This window comes from Pan troglodytes, chromosome 1 (genome assembly GCF_028858775.2).
Source record: "Pan troglodytes isolate AG18354 chromosome 1, NHGRI_mPanTro3-v2.0_pri, whole genome shotgun sequence".
NCBI classification, from domain to species: Eukaryota; Metazoa; Chordata; class Mammalia; order Primates; family Hominidae; genus Pan; species Pan troglodytes.
Window position 1 is genome coordinate 37,840,699 of NC_072398.2, and position 22,542 is coordinate 37,863,240.

The 22,542-nt window shown below is 39.7% G+C and overlaps 1 protein-coding gene across 10 annotated transcripts in view; it reads right to left on the bottom strand.

Moving 5' to 3' along the window:
- The window catches only part of RCOR3 (REST corepressor 3), a 57,269-nt gene extending 37,933 nt beyond the window's left edge, over window positions 1-19,336 (bottom strand). Inside the window, exons 1-7 of one of the 10 annotated variants that reach the window (XM_054658365.2) lie at window positions 18,912-19,317; window positions 18,470-18,526; window positions 10,762-10,857; window positions 7,337-7,414; window positions 4,711-4,763; window positions 2,555-2,716; window positions 737-861 (exon numbers count right to left, since the gene is read on the bottom strand). In XM_054658365.2, coding sequence (XP_054514340.1) covers window positions 737-861; window positions 2,555-2,716; window positions 4,711-4,763; window positions 7,337-7,414; window positions 10,762-10,857; window positions 18,470-18,526; window positions 18,912-19,077 — 737 coding nt within the window. In that variant the 5' untranslated portion in view covers window positions 19,078-19,317. Of the gene's footprint in view, window positions 1-736; window positions 862-2,554; window positions 2,770-4,710; window positions 4,764-6,771; window positions 7,119-7,336; window positions 7,415-10,761; window positions 10,858-18,469; window positions 18,527-18,908 lie in introns of those variants that run through there. The other 9 variants (XM_063792477.1, XM_063792483.1, XM_016938167.4 and 6 more) reach the window with 9 other exon arrangements.
- Window positions 19,337-22,542: the final 3,206 nt, after the last annotated feature.

The following is a 22,542-nucleotide window of genomic DNA, read 5'->3' on the forward strand; positions in this document are numbered from 1 at the left end:
ACTTCAAGTGATCTGCCCGCCTCAGCCTCCCAAAGTGCTGGGATTACAGGCGTGAGCCACTGTGCCCAACCAATTCCCTTCTTTTTATTGTATTCTAGTGCTCTTATCAAACTGTAATATATATATCTAAATAATTTTACTAAATATTATTTAACAGAATAAGAGTTGTACTTGGGAAGATGAGCTTTTAATTCAGATTTCTGTAGTGTTCAGAAACATTTATCTCATTGGGTATACAGAATTCTTTTAGCAAACACTTCTAGCTCAAAAACAGAGACCCAGTGGGAAAGGGATTTAAAAAGAAATATCATGTGGGAAATGGGAACACATACAAATTGACATAATACTTAAATTTCATTGGAGAATAAAGACAGACAAAAATGAAACAAAATGATTTTATACTATCAAAAGATTTAGCCTCAATAATAAGGGTTTCAGTTACTCAGGTAATTATAAAAAGACCTTTTTCATAGAACATATTCTTTAATATATTCTAAGTATGTGTATTAAATATATCAATACTAAAAGGAAGCATTTGTGATTAAAATTAAAAGAGATGAAAGAGCTCTTAATATTAAAACTTCTAACCACTTGGCTCTTCTTGTCAGAGTAGAAACATAAATGTAAGAATAAGGAATATTTACAATGTGTTGTGATAACTTTTCTGCCTTAGGAAATGTAAGCAATACAATGCAGTGTCCCTAACAATGTAACTATATGAAGGTAACCAACCTACCTGTCACCCTGATTATGTCTATTAGCTAGTTTACGAGCCTGGCGATCCATCAAACTTGTCCTAGAGCGAGTTTTTTTCCAAGAATAGTAATATTTTACAAGGCTTGCAATTGTCTTATCTGGAAGCTTAAAAAAAATCATGTTAATATCAGCAAGTTTAATTCATAAACAAAATGAATAATTTTGATGATATTCTTTACTATTTAGTAAAGGCATAATAAAAAAATATTTCATGGGTACCTTTATGAATTATAGAGCTAAAAAGTACTACTACAGTCAGTATCCCATATCAATTTCACTGACATTTCTGAATGAATATTCCTATTTGTTCTGGGAGAGGAGGGGAAGAGGTCACAAACTAATTTGGTGAGAATGTCCCCAGAAGTTCCCAGCGCAGCCATGTTAGTATTCAATATATGTAATTCACATAAAATAAAATTCTCTATTTTAAGTGTACATATTAGTGGTTTTGGTGAATTCACTAACTTGTACAATCACCACCTCTATCTAATTCCAGAACATTTTCATAATCTCAAAAAGAAATCCAGTACCCATTAGCAATCATTCCCTATTCTCCCCCTCCACCAGTCCCTGGCAACCACTAATCTACTTTCTGTCTCTATGGATTTGCCTATTCTGGACATTTTACATAAAGGGAATCATACAATATGTGACCTTTTGTGTCTTGCTTCTTTCAATTAGCAAGATGTTTTAAAGAAAAGCTATTCAATTCTTAACAAATTTTTCTGAATAACTTTGTTTTAAATCCAGGTCTTAAAATGGTAAATAATGCAAACAGGCTTTGGCCATCAAATGAAGTCTCTGAGTATTAAAATGACTAATGATCATGCACTGATCTGTCAGAGTGACAAACAAGGATGCAACTTCCCCACCAAAAATGTTCTCTTCCATTATGGAAGACACCTAGATATATTTGCAAATATTATCTAATTTTCATCTACTCAGGTTAAAATCGTTTAATGCAGGAACTTCTCAGATTTACATTATTTTGACACAATACTAAAAATGTAGGAACTAGAAATACAGAGCAGTTTCTCTCCTTTAAAAAAAAAAGAAAGAAAAAAAGCAGCACCATCTGGACAATATTGAAATAATATTTTTTTTGTTTTTTTGTTTTTTTTGTTTTTTTTTGAGACAGAGTCTCGCGCTGTTGCCCAGGCTGGAATGCAGTAGTGCAATCTCGGTTCACTGCAACCTCTGCCTCCCGGGTTCAAGCTATTCTTCTGCCTCAGCCTCCCAAGTAGCTGGGGCTACAGGCGCATGCCACCACACCCGGCTAATTTTTTGTATTTTTAGTAGAGACGGGGTTTCACTGTGTTAGCCAGGATGGTCTCGATCTCCTGACCTCGTGATCTGCCCGCCTCGGCCTCCCAAAGTGCTGGATTACAGGCGTGAGCCACCGCGCCCAGCCTAATATGGGATTTTTTAAAAGGGGCTTCCATATCCAAAAATATATAAATTGGAAAAAATCCTCGTGTCAAAGAGTGAAACATTTAAAAATAAAGTTGAAATTATTTTTTTTCCTGGAACAATAAACATACGAAATAACTCTTATTACATGTATATTATTACATGTTATTTAAGTCAAAATAAAAGCTAATTTACTATAATGCAATAGCACATAACTGTCATGTAAGAGTGGTTGCAGAAAATAGGATTGTATATAAATATACCTACTTACAATTAGTTTTTAAAATTAAATTGAAGAATGTTTTTGTATTTAATAATTAGGAAGTGTTTAATAGTAGCTTAAGATATCATTCACATATGAACCACAGTAAGATTAAAATTACCATACCATTTGCTGAATCCTGTGAAAGCTCTTTCCATGAAAACTAAAGGCTTGTTCAAATAGGACTTTATCTTCCACTGTCCACTCATCCGGAAAGGGAGTGAAATTAGGGAGATCAGCAAGGGACTTCTCAATGTTATGTTTATGCCAGAACAACATGCCAAGTGCCTTTGAAGAGAAATCATTCCCCTTTGGTTTTAATGGACTTATGTTCCATCACACTTAAGAAAGTTAAACACAAATTAGATTAAAATCTTAAGCCTATGACTTCAACTGAAGATAGACTCACAGTTTGGGACTTTAAATCAGGGGCGCCCAGGTAGCAGACCTCATTTATTTATTTCTTTTAAATCAGGGCCTCAGAACAGTGAATGTTCTTACATACCATATTTGCTGCAGAATCTAGGAAAAACAGTGAGCTGAGGAGAGTGACTACAAAGCAGATTTGTAGGTTCACACCAAGAGTTTAACCCACATTTTAAAATTTGTCAATATGTAGGAAAAAATTTGCTAAAAGGAAAATTTCCAATAAATCCATACTTGAATGAAATGATCAGATGCCACAAAGCCAGAAATGCTCAGTTGGGGTTTAGTAGAGAGACATTTAAGTTTTAATCTTTTACAAGTGTATCACAGGCTAACCATGTCCAAGAAGTAAAAGTACCTCCACTGCAACTTTAACAATTTTTTAAACCACATTTACTTATTATCAGAACATATAAATAGAATTATTAGGAGGCATATAAATAACTTCAATGACTTGATTACCAAATCATAACAAAGACTGAAATGGACAATTTCCAAAAATTCCGTAACTTCCCCTTCTATTTTTAGTAGGCCTTTCTCTTTATTATAAGGTATTAAGCATCATTTAGGGCACAAACTTTTATTTTCCAAGAGATATAGGAACTTTATAAATAGTGAGTTTGTTAATTTCTGTACTCTGATAACAGTCCTTTAAAATACACAGGAAAACAAACATATTAAGGTATAGTCCTATTTTAAAGGATTAACTTTCTCAAACATTAAACAGAAAGACAAGGCTTAAAAACAAAATAGGCAATCAAAGGCTTCAAAATCCACAAAAAAGTTAACTACCTTTAGATAGATATAAAATAAACATCTCAATTTCACAAAAACATTCCTTTACCATGTAACTGGACTATAAAGTTAGCTCTTGATAACCCAGGTTACAGATAATTTACCTTTCTTACTTATCTTAAAACAAATCTACCTATTTTACTATTAATTCTGATAAAGGTTGAAATAATACTTAGTTGAAATGAGATTTAAGATCTCTTTCATTTCATTATTCCGTAATTTCCATTCCCTCATTACTAAGGGTAATATACCATATATTTGTCTCTCTCTATATAGTATATTATATATAATAGAGTATATTACATAATAAACATCATATAAATACATTATAGTCTATTTAATATAACTTATCTCCATAACTATGTATGTTATACTTACTAAATTCAATGACATTACTATATTTTGTATGCAGAGAAAGACCAATCTGTGGGTAGCCAATAGATCTAATTATAGTGTAAAATATTGAGATAATTTCTTGATTTTGTTACAATTTTTATTTGAAGAGACTTAACTCTACATACAGACATATATTATATATAGATATATCCTTTTGAAGTTACCTAACAAAAAAAGCCTTTTGTGATTTCATTCAAAATTTAAAAGTCTTAAATATTCCTTTAAATGTAAAGTTTAACTTTTAGATCCTGTAGAACAAAAAGTCAAAAGAGAATTACCCGTATCATTAAAATTTTTAATAAAGAAAAGATTTGTTTTAAAGTTCTATCTATGTACACTTACTCCAAATTACACCAAAACCTTAACTTTTCATTTTGGTAAGCATTTGCCAGAGGAATACTGAAGGCTTCCAGAAACTTTCAGAACTCAAAGTAGAATAAGAAACAGATATATTGAAAGAAAAACATTTAAGCCCTTGAGATGAATAATGTTTATAAAAGCAAACTCCTTAATATTGAAAGGTCACTCTTTGCTAGGACTTTTGTGGTATCTATAAAATAGCTGGTCAAGCTTATGCACGTTGTTAGGACAGAAACTATCATGAGATAATCTAGATTTGGTAAATATTGGGACAAGCCTTACTACTGAAGTGTTTCTCTACATACCTGTTCCACATTGTAGCCATGCTTTTCCTTTGCAATTGCAATGTATTCATCCACTGCAATGAAATAATGTTATATAATTAATTATTCTCATTTACTTCATTTACCTAGGTCTACTTTTGTTCTTAACATAGCAAATTAAAACAATTTATATTCCAGGGTAAAAAAAAAGCCAAAGGCACCTCCCATGAAATGTTACAAAAAGAGACTTATCATAGCAAGATCAGATGCTCACCTGGTTTAAAATTTTATTTAGTATAACTTATCTCTACGACTACACATTATACTTACTAAATTCAATGACACTACTATATTTTTGTATGCAGAAAAAGACCAATCTATGGGTAGCCAATAGATCTAATTGTTGTATAAAATATTAAGATAATTCCTTTTTTAATAGTCTTTATTTGGAGACTTAGCTGTTTAAGACACTTTTACATATTTCGAGTTGATCCAAAGCCTTTACCATTCCATTTTTGATTGATGTATAAAGGATAGTTTATAGTTTTGCCAGCTATACATAATAATGACACATTTATGTATGCTTCAGTACTCTAAATTTTCTTCAGCTCTTCCTGCTTGTTACACAAAGCATGTTTGAGTATTCCACTTTATCTTCCATACGTAATTAAGCCAACAGAATTATTTAGATAAGCAGTTTCAATGATGATAAACTGGCTATTATTTCAAGGCCTCATTGCTGAGAAGTCTGACACATTCACCAGAACTCAGTTTTATGTGAACTCCATATAATCAATCACTCTGCCTTGATTCTAATTAATTTATATATGTGTATGTATGTATAAATTAACTTTTTGGAAATATTTTTGAGAAGCAGTGGTTAAGAATCCTGATTCTGGAACAGCTAGTCTACCTGGGTTTGATTATCGGCTTATTGCTATTTTTTTGACTTTGGCCAAGTAACTTTTGACCTTTCTGTACCTTAGTTTCCTCACTCTAAATAGTTGTTAAAAACAGTACCTTCCTCCTATGATTAAATGAGTTAATAAATGGAAAATGCCCAGAACAGCACCTGGTCCATTTTAAGAATTTTTTAAGTATTTGCTGTGATTATTAGTCAGTATAGTCTTCATATATGAATACACTCTTATAATAATGCTATTAGAATAAAATTGTTAAATGTATGCTATCAAATCTCCCCCCAAAGGGTAAGCTTTTTGTGTAGAAAACCCAAATATTATATTTTGTTTACAGCCCAAAGCACTTAAATACATGACAGGTCTAAATATATGCTGAACAATACCAATTGACCTGTGGTTTCCAAACCTGGCTATGCATTACAATCAGTGTGGGAGCTTTTAAAAAGTAAGACATCCAGGATCCACCCTTGAAGCCTCTAACTTAATTGGTCTGAGAAAGAGACTAGACATAAGTACTTAAAAAAAAAAATTCCCCAAGTGATTCCAATGCACACCCAGGGTTGAAAACCATTGCACTACACCTTCATTTAAATATTCCACATGAACACTACACTACCAGGACACTCTGGCTGAATTTTGTTTTCCACTTTGCTAAGAAATGAACCATTGTGTAAAACAGAACTAAGCCAGCAAAATTCAATGATACCCTGATGCTCAGTTTGTGAATGAAAACCTTTGTCTGTAATGAGGATTGAACCTGGGAAACCAATAGTCTCTTTCAGGTTCTCATTAAACAGTCTCAGGCCAGATGAATAATTTCATGTTTTCTGTTAGGAATGCTTCAAGGGCACACAATTTCTAGATTACCAGCTAGACCTTTAGCTGGTGTTTTATAGCTCTTAAATAGAAAGATTTGTCAGGTAAGCAGAAACATACTCAGTTTTCAATTTTTAGCTCTATTGCATCAATAAGCATGATTCAACTTACTATTCATGATAGGATATCATTAATTTTCATGGGACTAAATAAATCAGACACCTTTAAGATGTTAGTAAATATTCTAAAAAGACAAGTTTATCTTACAGCTGCTAGAATTAACTGTTCAGTGTCGTTGTTGTTGTTGATGTTATTTAATAAACTAAATGATAACTGAATGGAGGGGTGGGTATCTTAGTGTTGTTACCTGCACGTTTCCTATATCTGATGTGCCGCAAAGGATCAGGTCCGCTACATCACATTGAAGTCTAAAGCCACACCATGATTCAAGAAGTGCATGGTCAATGATCCAGAAGGTCTCCGTCCAGAAATGGAGAGCACAAAGATGACCTGATGGCTGCTGAAGTCAGTTCTTTCCCCTTTCCTCTTTAAAATGGTAATGATAGTGGGCTCTTTGAAGTTTGAAGGCATGTCTTTACCGCTCCATATACTGAGGAAAAGCCTGGGCAGATGTCTACATAGTAACTCCCTCCCCTGCTTGAGGATTTAAGCAGCAATGCCATCAGATCCTAGGTTTTTTCATTCTTCATGGGCCTGACACAAATTGGAATGATCAACCCACTATCTTCCAAAAGGAAAAACATTCTAATATAACAACCTCCATTAAAAAAAAAATTAAAAAATAAAAAATAAAACAAAGACAAAACTGTTTTCTTATGAGAATCTATAAGACCCAAAAACAAATGTAAGTCATATTTTGAATTGGCTGATAAACTCCTGCTGACATTAACATTCAACTTCAGAAAACTTACATTTGGCATCTGGGATACTGTGATATGGAGACCATACAAGCATCCCTCCATTGTCTTTATCTGTGTACTTTGTAGCACCTGGGGGAAAAAGATAATTACTTTGAATATGATGGATTTTATTTACACTGAAAATAAGTAGAAACAAAGTAAGCTGTCCAGGCACGGTGGCTCATGCCTGTAATCCCAGTACTTTGGGAGGCCGAGGCAGGCGGATCACAAGGTCAGGAGATCGAGACCATCCTGGCTAACATGGTGAAACCCCGTCTCTACTAAAAATACAAAAACAAAATTAGCCAGGCTGGTGGCGGGCACCTGTAGTCCCAGCTACCGGGGAGGCTGAGGCAAGAGAATGGCGTGAACCCAGGAGGCAGAGCTTGCAGTGAGCTGAGATGCGCCTCTGCACTCCAGCCCGGGTGAAACAGCGAGACTCCGTCTCAAAAAAAAAAAAAAAAAGTAAGCTTTATTTCTGTTTTAGTACAGTACCTGCAAAGGAGGACAAGTAAAGAAAATATAGGAAAACAGAAGGAAAACAGATTTACATTATAACATATAGTAAATATTTTGCTTATAAAAACTAAGGAAATTTTGCAAATGCCGGTTTATCCCTTTTAAACTAAAAAAGACTTTCTTCAGTACATTACATATCTCTCCTTGACAGAAGGTAATAAATCTGATTTAAACTTCCATACATTACTTAGAGATCATCATTAAAAATTCAAGACTTTTAAACGAGAGAGAATGCCTCAGGTATTTTTTTTTTTTTGCCCCATGTCTAAATGGGCCAAGATTGCTGTAATTTTTAAACACTTTTGTCTGCTTTTTATTTAATTTTATTTCTTGCTAAGGGTCTGCCAGCTATTCACTTTTAAATTAAGTTCATTTATTACATCTTATATTTATAAAAGTTTGTGATCTACATTAGAAGAAAAGTCAAGATAAGAAGATAAAAGGCTGGGTGTGGTGGCTCACGCCTGTAATCCCAGCACTTTGGGAGGCTAAGGCAGGCGGATCACCTGAGGTCACGAGTTCAAGACTAGCCTGGCTTACATAGTGAAATCCCGTCTCTACTAAAAATACAAAAATTAGCCAGGTGTGGTGGCGCACGCCTGTAATCCAGCTACTCGGGAGGCTGATGCAGGAGAACTGCTTGAACCCAGGAGGCGGAGGTTGCCAGTGAGCCGAGGTCACACAGCTGCACTCCAGCCTGGGTAACAGAGCCAGGCTCCATCTCAAAAAAAAAAAAAAGTCAAGATAAAAAAGTTAACGCAACTTCTTCTTAATATAATCTGAAAGTCTACTTCTAACCTGGAAGAATAGTAACATTTTCTAATTTCTTTCTTTCTTTTTAAATATGTGAAGTCTTGCTATGCTGCCTAGGCTGGTCTTGAACTACTGGCCTCGAGCAATCCTACTGCCTCAGCCTCCCAAGTAGTTGGGATCACAGCTGCATGCCACCACACCTAGCCTCTAATTTATTTCTAATATTTTATAGCCTAGAAAGTCAGAAAAATCAAGCCCTATTAAAACTTCATATAAATTAAGAATCAATAGCATGAATGAAGGCCTGAGACAGCTATGCCAGAGCCAAGTTACATGCCTGTAGATTCTATTATTTTAAGCATTCAGTGATATTTTTCTGGTCTACCTAATTCTTAGTTGCATTTAATTCATTAAAACTACCAACAAATGAAGCATTGGTGCCACTTTTTTTTTTTGAGATGAAGTTTCACTCTTGTTGCCCAGGCTGGAGTGCAATGGCGTGACCTCAGCTCACTGCAACCTCTGCCTCTCAGGTTCAAGCGATTCTCCTGCCTCAGCCTCCTAAGTAGCTGGGATTACAGGCATGCACAACCACACCCAGCTAATTTTTGTTATTTTTAGTAGAGACAGGGTTTCATCATGTTGGCCAGGCTGGTCTTGAACTCCTGACCTCGTGATCCGCCTGCCTCAGCCTCCCAAAGTGCTGGGATTACAGGAACACACCACCATGCTTGGCTAACTTTGTATTTTTAGCAGAGACAAGGTTTCTCCATGTTGGTCAGGCTAGTCTCGAACTCCCAACCTCAGATGATCCACCCGCCTCAGCCTCCCAAAGTGCTGGGATGACAGGTGTTAGCCACTGCACCCGGCTCATAAATGACTTTTATGTGGTACTGATAATTACCATTAATAGCCAGAATTCCAAAATTACTGACATATTAAAATAATTCTGAGGTTAAACTGTAATCCTTTATAAAGTTATAAGATACTTGGAATGAAGAACATTCATTTCTAGGGGTCAGAGAACTACTATTATAATCTCTAGCTAGAGAAGTTATCTATCAGGCAATAATATAATATCATTAAATATTTTTATTTTTAGAGAAGCATCATATATCATTACTGATCAACAAATTTTAGTTAAAAAATCAATACATTGCTATAAAATATAAATTTATCTTAAAATTCTATGTATAAGGAAAATTAAGAAGAAAAGAGAACTGAAAGAAGAAACACTACCAAAGTATTCGAAAGCCTTCTGTATTTTGTCGTATCTTTAATAAAAAAGGACACAAAAGCATGAGCTGAGAATTTAGGAAAATGCCAAATTAAGGTTCATTATGTAAAATTTATATTCAATGAAAATAAACTGGCCAGGCCCTGTGGCTCAAGTCTGTAATCCCAGCACTTTGAGAGGCCAAGGTGGGAGGATCACCTGAGGTCGGGAGTTCGAGACCAGCCTGACCAACATGGAGAAACCTCATCTCTACTAAAAATACAACAATTAGCCGGGTGTGGTGGCGCATGCCTGTAATCCCAGCTACTCAAGAGGCTGAGGCAGGATAATCACTTGAACCTGGGAGGCGGAGGTTGCGGTGAGCCGAGATCACACCATTGCACTCCAGCCTGGGCAACAAGAGCGAAACTCCATCTCAAAAAAAAAAAAAGAAAGAAAAGAAACTTTGATGTATCTTTTTAAAACTTCAATATTAAGATACATATTTAAGTTTTAACCCTGTAAAATAAAAATATAAACACAAAATAGCCAACCCACTCAATGGTAATAAAAAAAAATCCTATTTAAGTTGGTCAGAAGCCTTTACTTGATTCATAAAATCTAATGTTATATAAAGTGAATATCCTAAACTTCAATCCTTTAACATGGAACTGATTATTCTGCACAATGGTCATGACAATAAGATCATTTAAATCCTACTTAATAGAACACGAAATGCAACAAAGAAAGTTTTCCATTAAGTCCCAAGTCTTAACGGCATATCATGCTAAATATTTAAACATAATTTCCCTGCATCTCATTCTTGCCTTACAGAAAGTCTGAATTAAAATATCTTCATTAAATGTCCCTTCTCAAAGAGATATTAAACTTTTTTAAAATTTTTCCCCATAAAAAGTAACAGCTACAGGCTGGGTGCAGTGGCTCTTACCTATAATCCCAGCACTTTGGGAGGCCAACGAGGGCGGATGGCTTGAGCCCCGGAGTTTGAGACCAGCCTGGGAAACATAGCAAGACCTTGTCTCTACTAAAAACACAAAAAATTAGCTGGATGTGATCGTGTGCACCTGTAGTCCCAACTACTCAAGAGGCTGAGGTGGGAGGATCGCTTGAGCCCAGGAGTTCAAGGCTGCAGTGAGCCATGACCACACTACTGCACTCCAGCCTGGGCAACAGAGCAAGACCCTGTCTCAATAAATAAATAAATAAGTTTCAAAAAAATTATTAGCATTGTAATTAAGGGCCCCATCTGACAGAAACTGGTATCCAAGTTGTGGGAACTAACAGCTCTTCCAATATCGGTGAGCAGGTAGATAGAGGAGCAGCATACATAGAGCAATCCTGTCTGATAGCAGAGAATGCCTAATTAAGCATTTCACAATTTTCCTTCCCTAACTCTGAACTGGACTCTACTATTTTCAATTATATATGTGTCAACTAGGCCCAAGAGATGACTGATACAGGAAGGGATATTTCAGTGCAATGGTTAAGAATATGAACTACAGAGCCCAACTCCCAGAGTCTGAATACCAGCTCTACTTGGTAGCTGTGTCACCTTGGATAAATCTATTTAATCTGTCTGTGCCTCAGTTTTCCTTCTCTCTAAAAATATGGATGATGAAAGTACCTACCTGACAGAGTTGCTCAAAAATTAAATGAATTAATGTAAGTACGTGGCATATGGTAAGCATTACCTAAGACTTAATTATTACTAGTATATGCTTATTGAAGACAGTTCTTTCTTAAGTTCCTTCCTTCTTTATCCTAAAAAGGCTTCTTCTCACCTTATCAACTACAAAATAAATGAATAAATCCTGAAGGGGCTGTATCTCAAAAATGGCTGATGTCCTCTCTCACCAACCCCTTGAAAATGAAATTGAATAGCTGTAAATGACCCATTATGTTTTTCTCACAATTCAGACGTGATTCCTTTCCTATAAAACAGGAGAAAGTAACATGTGCTATTAAAAATAACTTATCTACCTCTTGGGACACTTTGTGTCCAATAAGTTTTACCTTTTTCATTGTAAAAGTCAGAATGAACTAAAACATTGAACAGACATTAACCCCATGTTTGTCTTTAACAGTAACAATATTTAAGATTATACCTCAAAACTATCTGATATTTAGAAACAGTACTGAGACTCAAACCTGACTCACCAACAAAACAACCATGCCTTAGAAGTACCTTATCTTCTGAATAGATTAAAAAACAAACCAAAACCTAGATAGCAAGCTACCATAATTTTAAAAGACTATAGTAGTGTTATCAGTTCTGAAAATGAAATTGTTGAACAATCAGTTGTCTTCAGTTTTAAATAAAAACATTTAAAGGTTAATCCCTTTGAAATTATTAGATCTTTTAACTGGAGTCTTGCATTTATAAGACTACTGGAGAAAACCAACAACTAGGAAAGGAAAATGTAATTCGATAAACTAGGATTTCTACATCAATAAAAATAAAAATCTAGACATTAAAAATAAGGACTTTGACGAAGATCATGGAACAAATATACTATATAAAGAACTTAAATATTAAGAATATTAAGCTGTACTAAACATATTTTAACATTTTACTATTTATATATACTAGGTTCTACATTATATACTTAATATGTACTAACTTCAAACTTGGGTAAACAAAGACTTTCCCAGGGTACACGAGCATGAGAAAATTTTAAGAGAATCAATTTTCACAACTTTAACTTCCCTATTTTCTCTTTCCCAAGACAATCTGCCTGAAAACTCACCTGTGGTCAAATGATAAGAGGTTAGATTCATTCTACTTCCATCATCTCTCTTCACAAATACCCTTCTCTCACTTAAAAAAAATAAAAGGGCACCATCTCTCATGTATTCCAAATCTTACAAGAGTACATGGCCCAAAATTTTAAACCCTCCAGGGTTTCAAACAGGGTGTCAGGAAAACCCTCCTTTACTCAAGGCACCATAACTACTAGAGTTTTAAGCAATTATGCACTAATTGTAATAACTCAAGCCAGAAGAGATTTAACACTCAGAACCTTACTCACAGGTGATCAATAAAGCACTTTTATTTTATTTTATTTATTTATTTGAGACAGAGTCTCGCTCTGTTGCCAGGCTGGAGTGCAATGGTGCAATCTCGGCTCACTCCAACCTCCGCCTCCCAGGTTCAAGCAATTCTCCTGCCTCAGCCTCCCAAGTAGCTGGGATTACAGGTGCCCACTACCACGCCCAGCTGATTTTTTGTATTTTTAGTAGAGATGGGGTTTTGCCATGTTGGCCAGGCTGGTCTTGAACTCCTGACCTCAAGGGATCCACCTGCCTTGGCTTCCCAAAGTGCCAGGATTACAGGCGTGAGCCACCACGCCGGGCCCAATAAAGCACTTTAAAGCACAAAAAAAATTATATACGATAAAATTCTGTGGAGAAAATGCATGGAAATGACTTCAAAGACAAAAAGGAACAATGTAAACTTTGAGAATGTTGGAAGCTTGTCTACATATTTTACAAAATAGTACTATCACATCACTGTAGTATTTATATTTAATTGGATACATTTAAAATACAGATAAAGACTTTATTATCAAACTGTTAATATTTTCAATACACTACAGATTATATTTTTCAACTATTTAAACTCAGTGACAAATAACAGATGTCGACTAAAAATACGTGAATCTTTTTTCAAAATTATTTCATGGATATGTAAGTAAAATATTTTGAAAACCACTACTTTACACACATTAATTTTCACTTAATCTTGTGATATACTTAACATCATCAACCTTTTACAAACGAGAAAACTAAGGCCTAGAGAAGTCAGGTAGTTCATCCAAGGTTATTATGCCATATTAGATTAAAGGCATATGATAAAAAATTAGGCTCTACACACAAAAATTGTTCCTCATGATGTAAGTACAGTTAGTAGGCACTAAATAAAAGTTGGGAAGATCTAGTGAACAACGGAAAGAAAATAATCAGAAATCTAGTTAGTAAAGACATTATTATCAATGGTTCCATAATTAAGGTAAACTGTTCCTAATCTCTTAACTTCAGTAATTCCAATATAAATCTCAATTCTTCTCATATTTCCCAAAATAATCACTTTAATAATTCTTTCTTTTTTTGAGACCAAGTCTTATTCTGTCACCCAGGGTATAGTACAGTGGCGCCATCATAGCTTACTGCAGCCTCAACTTCCTGGACTCAAGTGATCTCCCACCTCAGTCTTCTAAGTAGCTGGAAGTACAGATGTGGTATGCCACAACAGTTGGCTAATTTTTGAATTTTTTGTGGAGACAGGGTCCCACTATGTTGCCCAGGCTGGTCTCAAACTCCTGGGCTCAAGCGATCCTCTCACCTCAGCCTCCCAAAGAGCTGGGATTATACCCATGAGCTATGACCCCTGGCCAATTCATTCTTTACCTGCTTAACTCTTATCATCATCAGTATCACCTTTTCCAATAAAATTAGTCTCTGTAGAAAATCCTCTCAATTTTTCTACATTCTACATAGCAGATTTTACAGTCTCAGCACCCACGGAATTTTTCTTCCAAATGACTTCTAGAGCTATGGGTCAACAATCTCCATAAAGATGGATTGAGTGGCTTAGGAGACAAAGATAATGAGAAAGAGAAGAGAGAGGAGCTAACCATTTCTCAATTTCCATAATTAATAAATATCTTTTTGGCAGGGTGTGGTGGCTCAACCGTGTAATCCCAACACTTTGGGAGGCCAAGGCACGCGGATGACCTGAGACCAGGAGTTCAAGACTAGCCCGGCCAACATGGTGAAACCTTTTCTCTACAAAAATACAAAAAACAAAATTAGCCGGGTATGGTGGCATGTGCCTGTAGTCCCAGCTACTTGGGAGGCTGAGGCAGAATTGCTTGAACCCAGGAGGTGGAGGTTGCAGTGAGCCAAGATCGCACCACTGCACTCCAGCCTGGGGGACAGAGCAAGACTCTGCCTAAAAAAAACAAACAAAACAAAACAAAAAAAACTTTTCATCTATTATTTTTCCCAAGGTAATGTGTTTATATTCTCACCTAATTATACTGATGTGAAAAACTTCACACAACAGCACAACACTTATAAATAAGAATAAAATAGATCAGCAGTATAATGTTGAATGACAGAGGCCCAGTATTTCCCTGTAAAAAAATGCCCAATAACTAATAATCTACATTTGATTGATAAGATTAGCTTTTACCAGATAAGAAAAGCCCTCCTAAGTTTAAATGGTAGCTAGTTTTAATTGTGTCCTTAGGTTTGGCATGCTTCTGTAGAAGACTATTAAGCAGAAAATGAGTAAGTGAACTTACAGAAAGTGATGTTTATCCTTATTCTAATAATAAAATTCAATTACAGTCTGAGTAAATAAATTGAAAATATGACTTCAATGACTTTAAAAATAGTAACATTTCAGTGATTTTTTTCCTCCTCAAATATTCTATTTAGGTTTCAAAATAGGCAAAATATTATCGTCAATTAAGTTGGTTAACAATAGCTAAGACTTGGAACCAACCCAAATGTCCAACAATGATAGACTGGATTAAGAAAATGTGGCACATATACACCATGGAATACTATGCAGCCATAAAAAATGATGAGTTCATGTCCTTTGTAGGGACGTGGATGAAATTGGAAATCATCATTCTCAGTAAACTATCGCAAGGACAAAAAACCAAACACCGCATGTTCTCACTCATAGATGGGAACTGAACAATGAGAACACACGGACACAGGAAGGGGAACATCACACTCTGGGGACTGTTGTGGGGTGGGGGGAGGGGGGAGGGATAGCATTAGGGATATACCTAATGCTAAATGACGAGTTAATGGGTGCAGCACACCAGCATGGCACATGTATACATATGTAACTAACCTGCACATTGTGCACATATACCCTAAAACTTAAAGTATAATAATAAAAAAAAAGTTGTTTAAAAAATAAATAAAGATAAAAATAGCTCCTTCAAAAAAAAAAAAAAAACAAACCAGTGGCTATGCAAAATCACATTAATATTATTCTGTTTAAGTGATTATTCTCAAAATTTTGAAATTTGTTCCAGTGTTTATCCTGAAACAAAAAAGATGCTTTCCAATGATCAGATCAATGCTTTCCAATGTAATGCTATGGCATGTACAAGTTTGTTCCAGCACTAAGTCTGGCTCTTAAACACAAGACCCCTAATCGAACTGTATATAGTTGTCTATGAAATAAATATTGACTCAGAAATCTACCCACTGCGGCAAAAATATAGGTGTGTTTATTAACTTAAAAAATAATTGTAGCTGCTGAGGTATAATTTGGAAATAACTATCACTACCAAAAAAAAAACACACAGACTCCCAATGAAAGCTCCAAATCAGAAAGGTGTGAATATATCCAGAATAATTCTTCATAATTACAAATTTTAATGTTTATAGAATAATTGCCATATGCCCATCATTTAATCCTGGCAAGAATTCCATTAGTTTTTATAGGCTGGGCGCGATGGCTCATACCTGTAATCCCAACACTTTGGGAGGTCGAGGCAGCAAATCAGGAGGTCAGGAGTTCGAGAGCAGCCTGGCCAACACAGTGAAACCCCATCTCTACTAAAAATACAAAAATTAGCCAGGCATGGTGGCGTGTGCCTGTAGTCCCAGCTACTCAGGAGGCTGAGGCAGGACAATCGCTTGAACCCGGGAGGCAGAGGTTGCAGTGAGCCGAGATTACGCCACTGCACTCCAGCCTGGGCGACAGAGTAAGACTTCACCTCAAAAAAAAAAAAAAAAGTTTTTATAGCTAGGAATACTGAGGCTCAGGGAAAGCCTGTGGCTTGCTCAGACCACAAAAAGAAGAGTTGGGAGTTAGGAATTGAATTCAGTTTTTTTTTTTTTTTTTTTTTTTTGAGATGGAGTCTCACTCTGTTGCCCAGGCTGGTGTGCAATGGCGTGATCTCGGCTCACTGCAACCTCCGCCTCCCGGGTTCAAGCAATGATTCTCTTGCCTCAGCCTCCCGAGTAGCTGGGTTTACAGGTGCGTGCCACCATGATTGGCTAATTTTTTGTATTTTTAGTAGAGACGGGGTTTCACCGTGTTAGCCAGGATGGTCTTGATCTCCCGACCTCGTGATCCACCCGCCTCAGCCTCCCAAAGTGCTGGGATTACAGGCGTGAGCCACCGCGCCTGGCCTGAATTCAGTCTCTTAAAGCCAAAATGTGCTCTTTCCAAATGTCAAGTAAATCCAAAGGGAGCAGAGTGGTGTGAAAGTGCCATTCACCTACTCGCAACATCAATAAAGAAAATTAGTTTCATAAAACATTTAAAATTATTTGAAGCCCATCAGTATACACACTGATAGTCTTTGAATAAAATGTATTCCCAGCCAGTCATTTAGAAGGCAACCCAAATCTAGTGAACACTCTTGCATCACTGTTTTCACCTATTAAAAATGAGACTGTCCCGACTCATTACTTTTCATCCTCCTCACTTGGGACAGGAGGAAGAGCTGCAATCTGAAATCCAAATGGTTGGTAAATATCATTTTGCATTGTCTTAATGGGGAGAGGAGGAACAAAAAAACACGCCTCTGTATCCTAATAATTAAACATTGTTTCTCTCCAAGAAAATACAAGTAAGCTCTTTAATATCTAACATAGAAATCCAACGTCTGACACAAACGCAATATTATGGGCACTGGGCAAAAACTGACAAACTGTAAGGAGGAAAAAAAAAGGTGGGTCCCTTTCAAAGTCTGTCCAAAGCCTTAACTGAGAAGGGTCTCAGGCAGGGTGGGGAGAAGGAAACGCGCTCCACTCCGAGAGGCTCCAGCAAGGGCGCCTCCATATGCGGAACTCTCGCCCAATCCCTGCACAGGCTGAAATCTCGTGACCGCCGGGGAGCCTGTTTGGAGAAAAGTAGACAGGGAGCCCGCAAGCTGGGTTGGCAGAGGACGCTGGAACCTGGCTGGTCGGGGAGAAAATGTCTCCTTGGCAGCTGCAGCCACTGTCCTGTGGTCTAACTTCCCAGAGCTGGCTGGCGAGCGAGGTGTGCCTGCCGCTGGCGTCTCCCCACCCCCTTCCCCCACCCCTTTCTCTCCGCGGCTCCTGCACTCCGCAGAGCTGCCGCGACCAAAGCTACACCACCTAGCCAAAAAGAAAGAAAAGAGACAATCCCGGCTGCGCACAGGTCGGCAGGGCTCGCCCTTGGCTTCCCCGGCCGGTGACAGCCGCCCTGGCCTCTGCCACCCGCCCGACAGAGCGCGGCCCTCGGCGCCGGGGCGAGCGAGGTGGCAATTGACATTTGCACGGTTCGTCCATACAGTCCGCACGCCTGCTCCTCCAGCCCGCGGCCTCGGACCCTGGACTCCGCCAAGGGCCGTCTCCCTCTGCTCACCCCGACCCTGCTCCAGGCTCAAGGGTTAGGAAGGCGATGCCACCAGCGGGCAAGTGGCCTCCGAAGGGAACCATGTTAACCTTGCAGTGCACACATCTGCCCACACGCCCAGTGTCACAGCCCGGCCAAGCCTGACAGCCTCCCCGCCACGGATGCCTGCCCAGCCCAACCCCGCATCCCCTCCCGGCCCCATGCCCGGACTCCTAGCCCGTCCACCCCAAACCAAGCCCAGGAAAGGGGATATGAGATTTTGCTTAAGCAAATATACCTGGATCAAATTCAGGGATCCGAGCTTGGTATTCGGCTCCGACTCTCATCCCAACATCTGCAAAGCAATGCCAAAAATATATATATAAAAAATAAAAAAGAAGAAAAGAAAGAAAAAGGAAGAGACACTTAATAAAAAATAAAAATCGCTAGATGGAGGAAAGAAGCGGCGGGTGGATGGGAAGATATTAACTCGGGGCACTCCGGGAGATGGCAGCGGATGGGGGGCGGGGAGCGGGGGGGGGCAAAGGCGGAGGATTGGTCGAGGGCGGAGGGACGGGGGGTCGCGGGGGTGCTGCTGCACTGCACCGGGAGTTCGAGGCTACCGCAGCGCCCAGGCTCTGAGGGGAGGGAGGGCGGGAGAGCGGCGAGGGGAGGGGGCTGGGGGAGGGGAAGAGGGAGGGGGGCAGGCGGGCTGGCGGGGAGGAGTTCGAGGCTACCACCGTGCTCGTCGTCGCTGCTGCAGCCGCTCTCGGGCTCTGAGTAGTGTAGCCCGCCGTTGGTGGACGAGGCGCCGCTGCCGCCGCCGCCTGCCGGGCTCTTGGCGCTGCCGTTGGCCGATCGGTTCTTCCCCAGTAACTCGGGCCCTTTCTCCATCATGCCGGGCATGGTAGAACAGGGGAGGGGGAAAGGTGAGGGGAAGAGGCAGGCGTCAGGGTGAAGGCGGAGATGGCTTAGAGCGCGGGCGGGAGGGAAAGGAGGAGGAGGAGGAGACGGCGGCGGCGGCGGAGGAGGAGGAGGCTGTTAATATGGAGCCGCCATAACCGCCCCGCTCCGGCAGTAGCGCAGTCGCCTCACAACAACCCGCCCCGGCCCCGCCTCTCTCCCCTCCTCCCTCCGCCGCCGCCCGCCCCGCGCAGTCCCGGGCGCCCCTCGGCCGCACCGCGCTCTACGCCGCCGCCGGTATCACTCCGCCCCGCAGGGAGGTTCCGGCCGCCTGGGGGGAGGGGAAGGGGGGAGGGGCGGGGAAACCCCGCTCGCAGGCAGCCGGGCCACCCCAACCAAGCGCTAATAAAATCGCCACCGAGGCGTGGCCGCCGCTCGGGCTTTCTTCCTAGGGGGCGCTCCGGAGCGCGGGCGGGAGGTGCACACGAGGGAGCGGGACTCTTTGCCCTCTCTGGGCGGAAGGAACGCGGTCACCCTGAGAAAGGACCGGCGCGACCCGACTGGGCGACCGAGGGGAGCGGCCCCCCCCTCTGCGGACCGGGCTGCAGGCACGGGCCTGAGCGCGGCGTTCCTCAGATGTCTGGACCCGCAGGCCGCTGTTTCCCGGTGTCCGCTGGCAGCCTCGAGCTGGGGGCGCGCTCTGTCCCGCGGTGCAGTCGCGCCGTATAGCAGGGCGGCCTTGGGGCTCTGAGGCCCAACCGGCGAAAGAAGTAGACTCGGCCCTAACCATCTCGACGCTACAATTTTTGTTTCTGGATCTCTGAAGTAGGGCCCAGTTCCCGAGAGAGAGTCTGGGGATGACGGGATGAGTTTCCGGGGCTGAGCGATGCAACTGTTTTTTGCTGAAGCCCCTCTCCCCGATCCTAACCCTACTGTCATATTCTTACCATCTTTCTTTCCTTTTCTTTCTTCTCTGTTTTAATAGCTGGGGAGTGAGTGCTGTGGAGTGAGGGGGAAATAAGATAAACATGAGACCTGGCCCAGTAGACGCGTTTTCAGTTCTTGCTGACCTGCGGTCTCGGCTTGGAGCGCTGGGGGAGAGGGCGGAGTCCCCCGGCAGAGGTGAAGCGGGAGCTGCTTTCTGGCAGCGTTTCCAGCCTGGAAGGAGTTGTGCTCTGTAATGCTTTTCTGAATTGCATTCGGCGAAAGGAGTAGGAAACTGCGTTTATTCCTTCACCAGATTTGAGGGCATCTGCTGCGTGCCAGGCTGCCTGGCATTGGGGGCTGTTTATGATTTTCTTTTCCTCTTTTTCTCATTTCTTCCCCCCCACTGACGAATAAGTAGAAATAAGTGAGGATTTAACTGTGAGCCTCTAGTATGCAGATGTATGCTGAGCGGTATTGGGGTTCAGCAGATACTCTCCAAACACTTGAAAATACTGTCTTGTAATAATTCTATTATGGGTCAATCCAGAGTGGATCAAACCAGAAATGAACGTCTCTGGCCAGAGCAAACCTTACTGAGAGAAATAATATATCTAACTCAGGAATTGAGCCAAGAAAACCCTGGGAAGTAAATATTTCTGAAGTGAAAAGTCTCCTGTGTGTATACAAAACTATCTGGTTCTAGTAGTAGAGATAGTCTCATCTCTCTATTAAAGCTTAATGTGATTCCATTAAATATTTGAATCATAAAACTGGACCTTTTATTCTGTTCCTTTTCTCAATAAATGCAGTTCTGAATATTATTTTAATTCCCGTATAGTTTTCCTACAAGGAGAGAATGCCCTGGCCAAATGAAATGAATAGCCATTTTCCTTGACAGTCGTTATTTTTCATTACAAATTAATACACTGGTATGTTGGTCTTTATGCAGCAGTTTCTAATGAACATGATTCAGCTTCTTTGGTCCTGTAACACAAAAGCTAGACCCTGTCAAATGCTCCTCACTCTGAGGCCTTTGAGCCAGCCAGCTTTCTAACACCCAATGTTGTGGCACTCCATGCAGTTTCCTGCAGAAGGGAATCTGCATATAGATCAGGAACCAAAACGTTGGAAAGATTTAGGGACCTTTGTAACTTCTGTTTATTAGTAAAACCAGTAAAGTGAGAAGATTCCATTCGAGCACAGCACAAAAGGGCAGACGCAGAGAAGACTGCATTCCACAGTTAGGAAAAGAACCTGGGGGAGAGTATGGCATTTTTTAAACAGGAAAGTGTAATAGGTTTCTATTTTGTTCCTGAAGAAAAGGAAAGCACCTGAAGCTGGCCTGGTTCTGAATAATAATGGACCTTAAAATGTTTCCCAATAGCTAACAAGGACTAATATACAAAGAGAAAAGGTCTAAGGCGAAATCTTGGAAATGCCTGACTGTAATGGGTTAGAAGAGGAAAAGAAGAAGCTGGACATGGAAAGAATGCTTTAGAATGGCTTGATAGGCCAGGCGCGGTGGCTCACGCCTGTAATCCTGGCACTTTGGGAGGCCGAGGTAGGCGGATCATGAGGTCAGGAGATCGAGACCATCCTGGCCGACATGGTGAAACCCCATCTCTACTAAAAATACAATAATTAGCTGGATGTGGTGGCAGGCTCCTGTAATCCCAGCTACTCAGAAGGCTGAGGCAGGAGAATCGCTTGAACCCGGGAGGCGGAGATTGCAGTGAGCCAAGATCATGCCACTGCACTCCAGCCTGGCGACAGCGAGACTCTGTCTCAAAAAAACTAAAAAAAAAAAAAAAAAAGGGTTAATAAACAGTGTCCACTGATGCAGAATCATGAGAAGGGCTTAAGAAAAGGCCTTTGGATTTAACTAGAAGGCTGTTGTTTATTTTTTTGGCTGGTGTTTTTACTGTATTTTTGAAAGTTTTACTAGGTGCATATTTTAAATTTGGAACAGAATACTTTCTCATAGTTATAAAGTCAAAAGATAGCATGTACTTCAGTATTTTACTACAGATTCCAGCAATGCATAAAGGCAAGGAAAAATGTATAAGGATTGGAAAGAAATACATAAACCTGTTATCTAGAGAAAGCATGATAGTCTATCATTTTATGCATAAAATTACAATAATCTACACACTTAGTATTAAGTGATTTTAAGCAAGTTGCTGGGTACAGTTAGCTATAAAAATCAATTAAATTTTTATGTGCTAGCATTAAACAATTAGAAAATGAGTTTTTGGCCAGGCATGGTGGCTCATGCCTGTAATCCCACCACTTTGGGAGGCTGAGGCAGGCGTATCACCTGAGGTCAGAAGTTCGAGAGCAGCCTGGCCTACATGGTAAAACCCTGTCTCTACTAAAAATACAAAAATTAGCCAGGCGTGGTGGTGGGTGCCTGTAATCCTAGCTACTTAGGAGGCTGAGGCAGGAGAATCACTTGAACCTGAGAGGCAGAGGTTGCAGTGAACTGAGATTATGCTGTTGCATTCCAGCCTGGGCAACAAGAGTGAAACTCTGTCTCTAAAT